This window comes from Lipophrys pholis, assembly GCF_963383615.2.
Source record: "Lipophrys pholis genome assembly, chromosome: 23".
In the NCBI taxonomy this organism is placed as follows: Eukaryota; Metazoa; Chordata; class Actinopteri; order Blenniiformes; family Blenniidae; genus Lipophrys; species Lipophrys pholis.
Genome location: NC_137645.1, coordinates 6,388,888 through 6,400,016, shown reverse-complemented (window position 1 = coordinate 6,400,016; position 11,129 = coordinate 6,388,888). Strand labels below are relative to the sequence as shown.

At 45.8% G+C, this 11,129-nt stretch overlaps 1 protein-coding gene across 1 annotated transcript; it reads left to right on the top strand.

Moving 5' to 3' along the window:
- Nucleotides 1–314: 314 nt before the first annotated feature.
- ihha (Indian hedgehog signaling molecule a) lies at nt 315–8,018 on the top strand. The gene is made up of 3 exons (XM_080492919.1): nt 315–832; nt 3,674–3,935; nt 6,447–8,018. The coding sequence occupies exons 1-3, from the start codon at nt 533–535 to the stop codon at nt 7,127–7,129; spliced, it is 1,245 nt and encodes a 414-aa protein (XP_080349045.1). The 5' UTR covers nt 315–532; the 3' UTR covers nt 7,130–8,018.
- Nucleotides 8,019–11,129: the final 3,111 nt, after the last annotated feature.

Sequence of the window (11,129 nt, the reverse complement as noted above, 5' to 3'; positions counted from 1 at the left end):
CAGCAGGGCGCGGTCTCCTTCTTCTCTCGCGGCACCTCATCTGTACTGGAGCAGGATCTCTTCCATTTCCATTTCTGCCAACAGTCCTGCACCACAGGGACGCATTGAGAGTCAAAGCCGAGAGGCCGAAACCGCTGCGGGGACACCCTTTGACCGCCGTGCCCAACAGGCGCAGCCAGCCTACGCACCAGCGCGGCTCAGCCTGTCTGTCTGAAGCCCGTTTCTCACAGCTCCGACACAGAGAGACGGCTTTGAACCTGCCTGCCAAGATAAACTCACCTCGCCTATTTATGCCCCTGCCTCCGCGTGCACCCGGGTACAGGAGCGTCAGCCGCGCGCCGGGCAGGTTCACTCGTCTCCAGCGGCGCACTGGCCACTTTTACGCGCCGGGAATGGCGACTTTTGGGGACTCTGGACTGAGTCCTGCTCCGTCACCTCCACTCTAAGATTACAAAAAAAAAAAAACGTAAGGGTGGGGGGAGACGGTTGAAGAGAAATCCAGTGACATCTGGCTCTCCCGTCGTGGGGCGGAATGCTGCTCCCGACGCTGGTGACGTGCCTCGCCGCGTGCGCCTTCCTCCTGTCGCCGGTCAGCGAGGGCTGCGGACCGGGCCGGGGCTACGGCAAGAGGAGGTCACCGCGGAAGCTGGCACCTCTCGCCTACAAACAGTTCAGTCCCAACGTGGCCGAGAAAACGCTGGGAGCCAGCGGGAGGTACGAAGGGAAAATAACCCGGAACTCGGAGCGCTTCAAGGAGCTCACCCCCAACTACAACCCCGACATCATCTTCAAGGATGAGGAGAACACAGGTGCAGACCGCATGATGACACAGGTAACCCTCCCAGCCGCTGCGTCGCGCGCGATCCTTTCACAACAACAATATTGGGAAGCGATTTCATGGTGTTACATGGTGCACTTTGCCCGGTCTTTAAACACGTGGAGGTTGTTATCTTTATTCGTTCCTTGCTGACTCCAGTCTGCACAATAAAGTGGGGAAAAGTCTTTTTGTTCATGTTTATTTTAAAATCAAGACATACATTTTTCAACTTGTCTGCGTTCACCGGGAGGTTGTTTTCATTGTGCTGAAATAATCGAAACTTTTTCTCAGTGGGAGTCCTCAAACACTGATTTACAAAATCCCCCGTGTTTGCACAAGTCATTCTGTGAAACAGTTTGTTGACACGCGGAGCCTGAATTGTGGAAGTGATCTGTTCCAATCCGAGCTCTTCACTGCGGTTCGAGCTCGTGCGTAAAGAAGCAGGGTAACCCCGCGTCTAAAAATGTACGGAAAAGCGGTCGCTCTTAATTAAAACACTATGTCCTCTGTTTTACATCATGTTTTTTGGTGGAAAAAAAAACAGCCCCCCCCTAAAAAAAAAGAAAGTCTTATTTGGTCAGAGCTCGGGTCAAGCGTGTGCTGATGTTTACCGTTTTTCGTTTTTAGCCCCGCGCTGGCCAGAGTTAACGGTCGCCTTTTTGGACTGTCAACATTTTTTACGACACCGTCATTGATGTGGCCCCCGGTGGAATTTATTTGACTCCCAATTTCCCCAGGAATAAAAGTATTTATATCTGGCTCCTCGCGACCGCCGGCTTCCTCCCGAGTGTAAGTCCACAGCAGACCCACGTGGGGGGAATGAAAACGCGCGCGCGCACCCAGTCTGGAGCTGTCACCTCGCTGCTGCGCGCACTGAAATATCCAGAGACACGCCGACGATGCGAATCACTCCTAAAATGTGGCACATATAATGGCTGAATCGTGCAAAGAGTTCATGCGTAATTGAGTTATCGTCTATTCACGTGCTCTGGATGGATTTAGTCTTTTATCTCAATGAGCTTTCAAGGGAAACGTGTTGAAATCCTCCTTCACTAATGTTTCCAAACTTGAGCCAAGTCTTCAGGTGAGATCTTTTTCTCTAAGAAGGACTTTTTCTTTTTTTTTTTTTTTGCAGCGCGCGCACCCCGAGCGGCGGCGGCGGCGCGTCAGCAGCGCAGACCTGCGCACAATTTATGGGCTCCAAGCCGCAGGAGACAGCCTCCTGTTTGTCTTTTACTATTCCGTGTTACTTTTTTGTTTGTTTTCGCAGCGCACATGGACAAAAATAGCCCACTTCACTTGTGTAGAAGCCTTAATTATACGGATTTTTCTTTTTTTTTTTTCTCTCGTCTCGTTTAGTTTTTTTTATTCGCTTTTTCCTGGGCGCTCCTGCTGCATACTGACCCGACTGTTTGGGGGCAAGAGATATCCCGACAAGCTTGTTAATTCCCAAGATGTAATGTCTTTTAAAATCATAATCAACAAAGCATTTTTTGACATTTGTCTGGGATGTGTTCGCTATTCAACGTGCGTAAAAGTGCCGTTTGAACAATTCAAAGACGCAACACTTCCAAGTGATTATACTAGTTCCTTCCTTGATTCTGTCGCCTTCTATGATGAAAACTGGACTTTTGGATGCCCCGACAATCCCATCAGAGGAACACTTTTTTTTGCAGCGCAAAGGTGCGCATAGGCGCATGTTGTCAGCCCGCGCGTCCAAATGTTTGTGCAGCCAGCGGTTTTTTTTTTAGCGCTCCTACAGAAAAACCCCCGTCGATCTGCACACCTTGAAAGGAAAACCAACAAAATCTATCGTCTGATTTATGAAGTCCAGCGCGTTGCCGTGACCGCAGAGAGAAAAACATTAGACGTTAAAAATCCACACTGAACACTGTGAAAAGGCATCTGTGGCCACTGAGCCCGCGAGCTATTCTTATCACAGGCCAACATGGAAAAAGACATTTATAGGGTTTAATCCCAGTTTGCTGGCCTTAATAGAACCGAGATTCATGCATCACTGAGAAAGGCTTTCAGAGGACTGGTGGTGGTGGTGGTGGCTGGGGGGGAAATGACAAGACGCCCTGCAGAGTTGATTTAATAAGACTGTGCGTCTAATTTTGATTTATTTCATTATATCTGTCACTCAAGTGAAATAAAACCAGCGAAAATCTGGTAAAAGGTTTCATACAAGTCGGAGTCGATGTGGCCTGAGACGTTTGAGGGGTTGACCTTCAGTTGAGTTCATTCTTCTTGCAAATCACTTGAAAATGTGTCAAATTCTGCAACTATGAGCCGAGATAAACTAATTTTACTCTTGAACTCGTGAAGATTTGTTAGTTTTTAGTTGGTTTTTTTTAGGGATTTTAGGGAAAGACTTTTCCCATCATGCACCTTCTTGAGGGGACTCTCTTAGTTTCATGGCGACCGTAGGGTCTTACATTTGTTTGGATGATGGACCGCTAACAAAAAGAAATGACATGTTGTTCTGGACAATGTGGAGCCTCAGCGTAGAGGAGATAAACGGGTCCGACCGGAGGATTTATTTGCGTGAGCCGGAGCGGGAGGGAGTATAGAACCAATCCCTCAATAGGCCCTCTCACCTTGTGTTTGCTCACCCTGACCAGGCTCCGGGTTTAGAGGGACGCTGAGGACCTCTTAGTCCTAAAGCAGCCACCCCGTCACCCCCACCACAGACGGCAAACACCGGCGACAGCTGGCTGGAGCCACGGACAAGGGGGGAGCGGGGGTGCGTGGGGTAACGGGGGTAGAATGGGTCTTTGTGGGGAGTCCAGACCATTCTGATCGGCTGCTAAGACCGCGGAATGCTTTCTGAGCTGCCCGTCTCTTCTGCCGCAGCGCTGCAAGGACAAGCTGAACTCTCTGGCCATCTCGGTGATGAACCTCTGGCCCGGGGTCCGGCTGCGGGTCACCGAGGGCTGGGACGAGGACGGCCACCACTCGGAGGAGTCGCTGCACTACGAGGGCCGCGCGGTGGACATCACCACCTCGGATCGCGACAGGAACAAGTACGCCATGCTGGCGCGGCTGGCGGTGGAGGCCGGGTTCGACTGGGTCTACTACGAGTCCAAAGCCCACATCCACTGCAGCGTCAAGTCAGGTGAGCGGCTTCGGGAGACGCCGTTAAAGCCGGTGCAACTCTTCACGTCCTTTCTCTCTCTCTCTCTCTCTGTCTCTCTGTCTCTCTCTCTGTCTCTCAGAAGATCAGACATCGGAACTTCAGTCGAGTTGTGAATTTGGCAGTTCAAAATGGTTGAGGCAATCCCACAGAAACCTGCATTTAAAAGAATATTTGTGTAAAATCAGAGTAGAACAGTCGATTTAGTTTCGTTACTGAGCAAAATAACAACGGTACAAGCTCTGCTGCCATTTCTGTTGGAAGCGACCTGTTCCACTTCCGGCCACATGGCGGCGAGTTCTCCCTTCTTCCAAGTCTCCCACTTCACCTTACACCTTTTCTCAGTTTTTTTAAAAATCCAATTAGGCTGAAAATGCAGGAAGTGTTGACACTCACGATTGAGGGGGTGACACTGCAGTTTAGTGTTTGTTTTCGCGTTTTTGTTTTCCTTCCCTCTCCAGCACTTTACAACCTGTCGTTTTTCTACAACAAACACACTCATTTGGATCTGCAGGAAAACACAGACTTTAAAAGGGGCCTTTTGATTATTTTCTACACTTTTGTGGACGGAAGACGGCCGCAGACAAAGTTATTCCTCCTCCCGTGGCATCAGACGAGTTGGAAACAGTCGCACATTATCATGGCAGATTAGTGAACACAGAAGCCGCTCATTGGGGAAAATGTGCAGGCGGCACGAAAAGTCACACAAGCGTGTCTCCCAGAAGTGCTGAAAGTGGCGCCCCGCTGTTAAAATGCTATTCCCCCGATTACCAAAAAACACTCCACCTCAACACTCCCTGACACATTTGACACTGAGTGGTAACTGAGATTTTCCTCTTCTCTCTCTCTCTCTCCCTCTTCTTTCCTACTTCACCTCTCTCCTCCCTTCCTCCTCCTCTTTTCTTCCCTTCCAGATCGGGTTGCGAGGGCCCAGTCCTTGACTTGATCAGAAGGGCAACCAATCAAGTTGGTATTTCATTCATGTTTTTGATTTTTTTTCTCTCCCTTTTTTCCCTTTGAATTCCCTCAAACAGACGTTGTAATAAAAGCGAAGTGGTAGCTTCTCGCCACCAGGGGGCAGACGATCTCTCTCTACTAGTTGAAGGAAGGGAAGAAGACAAAGTTTCCAGCTAAAATTGAATTTGATAATGTTCATTCATTTGGAAGTGGCAGCTTTACTTTTGAGCGTACATAGTTTAGTTTAGTTTTTTTGGTCCCTCTGACTGTATTCAACAAACCATTAGTCCAAATAAATGAAAGAAATACAAGCATTGGCATTTGATGTTAGTCAAAGTAAGTAGGTAGTAGTAGTAAGCAGAGCAGGACGTAGTAGATCTGTTTGACTTCTAGTAATTTTGCTGCTCCTACATTCCGACTGACCTTTAACTACTGACGTATATACCTCACTAATATGTACTTTTAAAACCTTTCTCACCTGAAGTCATGTGACGCTGCCTGTTTTGTTTGATGATTAACCCGCCGGCTGCTTTTCCTGCTCTCCTCCTTCCTCCTTCAGGTGACTTATCTTATCGCCTGGCCTTGGCTTTCCTACCTTCCCCAAATATTTATCCTCCGATAGACTTGAAGCCGTTTTCAAGTGCCACTTTCAAGTACCTTAACTCATTGTGACCGACACAATCCCACCTGGACGCACATGTGGAAACACACTTTTTTTTTTTCTCCCCAGGGCTGCAAACAGGAGCTGGGTTATTCTTCTTTTAAAGTCTGCAGAAAGAAAACAGTCAATGTTTAGTGACAGGGAGGGGGAGAGATTCATTGTGTGCTCAAGACGGCTTTGTATGGAGGCAAAGGCCTGAAAATCTGAAGTATGTTTGAGATGATAAGTGGATAAGAGCAAATATAAAGTGGAATTATTACATTTTTAGTCGGTCGAGATGTGGAAACTTATTATTTTAAAATCATAATTAAATGTATTTATGCAAGGAAAATAAGTCAAAAAGTGTTTTTTAATGGTTGTGTACACTTTGTCATATTCATTGATGTCGATTTGGTAAATTACAGTTTTGCAATCTGTCATTGGGGCTTCCTGGAATAAATCAAGATAAATGTGATAATCCACCACGAGTAGTGAAAAATAATCATGAGATATCACCAAATGAAATTAAAATTTTAAACCACAACTTAAGTATTTAAGTATTTTTCCTCAACAGTTTCAGAAACCCGGGCTAAATGACGACATGTCAGGAGAAAGTTGGATATGTTCGATCCGTCTAAATGATAAAAGAATGAGAATATGTTTGGTTTGTAAATTTTAACTCGGAGTTTTGACATAAATGTGTAAATTGAAGGCGCTTTTCCACAAGTACCGACTCGACTCGCCTTTGACGCTTTTCCAATTTCGTGGTTCTTCCTCGACCGAGGTTCCAAACTAGCAGACAGTGTGCCGAGTGTGAGGCGAGTCGATGAGGTACTCGTGGAAAATTAGTGTTTGTCTTGTGTGTTTTTATCGTGTCTCTGTGTCTCTGTCCTCAGACCATTCGGTGGCGGCCAAGTCTGGAGGTTGTTTCCCCGCCGAGGCTTTAGTCACACTGGAAGCCGGCGGTCAGAAGGCCGTCGGTGACCTTCGACCCGGCGAGCGGGTTCTCTCCTCATCGGGCGGCGACGGCTCCGGGCCGCTGGTGTTCAGCGAAGTCCTCACCTTCCTGGACCGGGACCAGAACACCCAGAGACTCTTCTACACCCTGCAGACGGACGCCGGGGCCCGGCTCTCGCTCACCGCCGCCCACCTCGTGTTCGTGTCCGAGGGGAACTGCTCGGAGGGGGCGGAGCCGGCCCGCGGCGCCCTCAGGACCGTGTACGCCAGCGACGCCCGGCCGGGACAGTGCGCGCTGGTGTCGGGGGGCCACCGGGAGGCACGTCTGTCCCGGATCAGCCGGATCGGGGTCACTCGGAGGAGAGGGGCGTACGCGCCGCTGACCCGGCGGGGCACGGTGGTGGTGGACGGCGTGGTGGCGTCCTGCTATGCAGTGGTGGACCAGCACGCCCTGGCTCACTGGGCTCTCGCCCCTCTGAGGCTCCTCCACAGCTGCACCGGGACCGCCGGGGGCCGCGGGGACGGGATTCACTGGTACTCCAAGGTTTTACACTGGCTGGGGAGGGGGCTGCTGGGTTCCGGGCGCCTCCACCCACTGGGAGACGCTCAGGACGGCAGGTGAGGACGGAAAGAGTCGGACTCCGCAGACCTCAGTTCACACCAAACGTCTTCCTGCTGAGGTTTTCACCTGGACAATGGGAAGGACAAACTGTGAAAGTTCTCCCAGGAAGTGAAAGGATTTGATTTTCATGTCGTTTGTGCTCTTAAAACAGGACAAAAGTAATATAAATCCCCTGGAGTTTAATACAGACATGATTCCCCTTCAGTTTCCATCCAACTTATCTCTTTCAGGTCATTTTGAAGCTGCTGTTTTGCTTGAATGTTAATGTTTTGTCGTATTTATACAATGACAGTCTTGAATAAGAAGTCGACCCTGCATCGGTTTTTAAATGAAGACACACGGAATTCTCACGAGATAAATGGAGGCACTTTTACTGTATAAAGAACTGCAGTAAATCATATTTACTGTTTGGGACGTCTGAACAAGCTAACCATTATTTACTCCATGAGCACTCTGTAAAGTCTGCATACAAAGGGATTTAGTTTGAAGGACTTTCCAAGAGAAGATATTGTGTATATGTAATATTCTGTTTTAAGACAGAGATTATACAAGAAATTATAGTGTGTATTTAAGTGTTGTTTGTTTACAGAAGAATCCAGTGTTTGTGAGCAGAAATGTTCAAAAGATTTATTTTTTAAATTAAATTATATGGAAATGAGTTGTTGTGTCTGATTTCGAGAACATGTCGATTAATGGTCAAACTACTTTGAGTAGTTGTTGCGTTGTGACTTTAAAGCTTGTTGTTGTTGTTTTTAAAGTGGTGTAAAGCCCCACTTAAAGCTTCTCCTCCCCAACAGGCAGGAAACGTCACTTTAAATTCATGATGAGCTGGAAACATATTGTTTTGTACCGAGTCTGAATTTTATAACCACAAATAAAGAGGTTTTAAATATGTGGACTGTTTGTATTTTTTGTAATTAAGTAAGTCTTTTACTGTTCTAGTCAACTGTCGGTCTTGAACCCACGATCTTAGGTTCCCAGGCTGTTGCAGTGCAATAGACGTTTAAGATATTATGTGTTTCTATATCTGCCTGCATGTTTTCAATGTTGCACTTGAACTTGATGAATGTTTCTTGAAGTTCATCACTGTTATAGCTGATTTCAGTATTTGTCCATGTATTTAAGAGTGTGCACTCATATGTGCACACTCTTATCTGCAGATTACCACACACACACTTTATGTTTGACTTACCATGTTTTTTTTAAAAGACGTGTGTTCAAAAACAAAAACAAAAGTGAAAATGTTAAATAGCTAGAATGTTCCACAGCTCCATAACATCTGGATCCCCTGTTTCCAGCAGAAGGACGTCTGCTTTAGATTTCAGTCGAAGCTTCTTTGCAGAGCAAACTGTCGAGTCTGTTCCGTTGTTGTAATTCACACATCTGGCCACAAGATGGCGATAAATCAGGAGCTGCCCTTTAACAAAATGGAGGTTTGCCCTCTAGTGGTCAAAAGTAGTAACTACTACCAGGGTATAGCAGAGAACTAGTGACTACAGGAAGTCAGTAAATCCTCTAAGCGAGTCTGGATGAGAAATATTTACTTTATGGATCAGTTTTGTTTCTTGTGTTGTATTTACAGATGATGTCCTCCTGGCATCGTCACATGAGAGCGCTCAGTATTCACTGCTGTGCCTTTGTGGAGGACGTAGCTCAATGGTCACCTTCACTGATGTCACTGTCCAACGTCACGGGTTCAAGTCCAAGTCAACCTCTGATTGAGTAGTGTTTTTATTCTGGAATATTGTGTGTTCATATACGTATGAAGGTGTGTCCATGGTCTGTGTTGGTCCGAGCTGTAGCTCAGTGGGTAAGAACTCTGACCTGAATTGAACACGTCAAGAGTTCAAGTCCTGGTCAGTGACCCCCCCCCCCCTTCTTATACATGTTCTATGTTTCTATTGCATAGGTATATTGTAGCCATTCATGTGTGTCTCAGGTAAAGAGGGATAGCTCAGTGGGAAGCACCACTGTCACTCATCCAACAGGTCACGGGTTCAAGTGTTTTCTCAAACTGTTTCTAAAACGTGGAAATATAAAGGTGAAGGTGTCTTCAGGAGTCTCAGTGAGGGTTTAGCTCACAGTGTAAAACCAAAGGTAACAAGTACGTGTTTGAAAATTTATGATTTTCAAAGTTCAACCTTGAAAAACTGAAAGAGAAAACCACCATGAGAAGTGGGTGAAGCTGAGGACATGGTGGTGAAGTCGGTTAAGACTGTTGTGCATGCTTTGGTGCTGGAGGACAGGAGGAGGTTCAAGGACAAGGTAAGATTGATCCAGTGATTAAAATTATCAAGACTATTAGAGATCATCGTTGTGTTGATGTTTTTTAAGTTGTGGTTCAGGTTGAAAGAATTCATGAATGGAATCCTTGTTTGATTTGGGTGGGAGGTAAACAGTGGCCTTCACAGATGTCCAGTATTTCCTCACTGCGACAGCAGCAGCGGAAGTCACGTGACCCCAGTAGGAACGTTCGTTCACTGTCACCGCAACACTCCGGACACACCTTACCTGCGCACCACCTGAAGCACAACGCTCATGTCAACCCATGTCAATAAACCCCTAAACAGACAGTAATTACAGGTAAGAGCATATCAGAGCAGCAAAATCCACATCTATTCCTAAATAATCCGCGGCTGTATGTTTGCGGAGAAGTTTAATGTCAAACTGACGTCATATCACGGCCATTAGCATCGGCTAACGTTCTTAGCTCACACGTCGTCCGTTGTAAACACACTGACATGTTTCCCCAAACATAAACATGCGTTTTGTGGCTTTTATTATTTGAAAAAGACAGTTTATTAAAGTCCTTATTGGAATTAAGAGACGGGCAGGGTAAAGCCACATTCACCCGAAGCCGGATTCTTATAAAACCCTCGATATTTTGTGTTTGGACCTTGAATTTACATGCAAAGGCAGATATGAGTCTCTAAAAACAAAATAAAGCTGAAACTTTGAACACAGTGGCGATTTTAATAAAACTTAGTCTTAGTATGTTGTTGGTATTTTTTAAAGTCTTTATTGACAAAACCGGCAGTACAGTAGTAAACAATACTGTGTAACAGCCGCCACACAAAACTTGAGAATATAACATCATGTTGTTTTGATTAGTGTATCAACATTTTTGAATATAGCGTTTGTTTATAGCATTTGAAATACGTTCAAAGAGTTTTATGCAGTGTTTTATGAAGCAAGAGTGACTTTATCAGTGTGTCGTTTACCTTTTTATTTGTTTTAAACAGGCAAGACGGAGAAAGTGGTGGACCGTCCAGCTGAGACTGAATCTTTTACCGAGGACAGCTGAAGGTGACGGGCAGAGAAACGTTGAATCCTGCACAGCCGCTGCACCGTCCTTTCTAATTCCTTTTGTTTTTCCTGTCTGTTTTTAGTTTGGTTGTATTTTACTGTTGTGTGTGTGTGTGTCTACTCTTGTGCATTCACTGCCAACATGAAGGAGGCTGTAACATAATGATATTACTGATAACATTGTTTTTAACAGAGTGACAATAAAGACTTAATCTACTCTATTTTATGTTATTCTTTTTTTCCGGCAGAAGAATGTTGTCCTTCAGATTTCACTAAACTTATTTTCCGAGCCAACTGGTGACGATATAGACTGTTGTTTGTAATTCCCACATTCGTCCACAAGATGGCAGAAAAAAGGAGCTGTCAAGTGAGAGCTGGAAGTTTGCCATCTCCTCAAACGTCACTTTAAATTCAAGCTCCACAGTTGGAAACATATTTTTTTGAACCGAGTTAGAATTTTATAACCACAAATAAAAAGGTGTTAATTATCTAGAGAGTTGTTCTTCTTTTTCTAAGTCATTTCTTAGTGTTTCTGATTCATTTTGCTCTTGTCCAAGGTTGGTCTCGAACCCCCGATCTACAGACCTCAAACCTGTTGCTCTATCAAGTGAGCTACTTCGTAGCTCTCTTGATAGAGCAACAGGTCGAATTTATAGTCGCCATAGCATTTTGACCGACACGCATTAAGAAAGTT

Coding starts and splice junctions, on each gene's coding strand:
- ihha (XM_080492919.1), top strand. CDS start 533: ATGCTGCTCCCGACGCTGGTGACGTGCCTCGCCGCGTGCGCCTTCCTC. Junction 833..3,673: donor CAGACCGCATGATGACACAG/GTAACCCTCCCA, acceptor CTTCTGCCGCAG/CGCTGCAAGGACAAGCTGAA. Junction 3,936..6,446: donor CCACTGCAGCGTCAAGTCAG/GTGAGCGGCTTC, acceptor CTCTGTCCTCAG/ACCATTCGGTGGCGGCCAAG.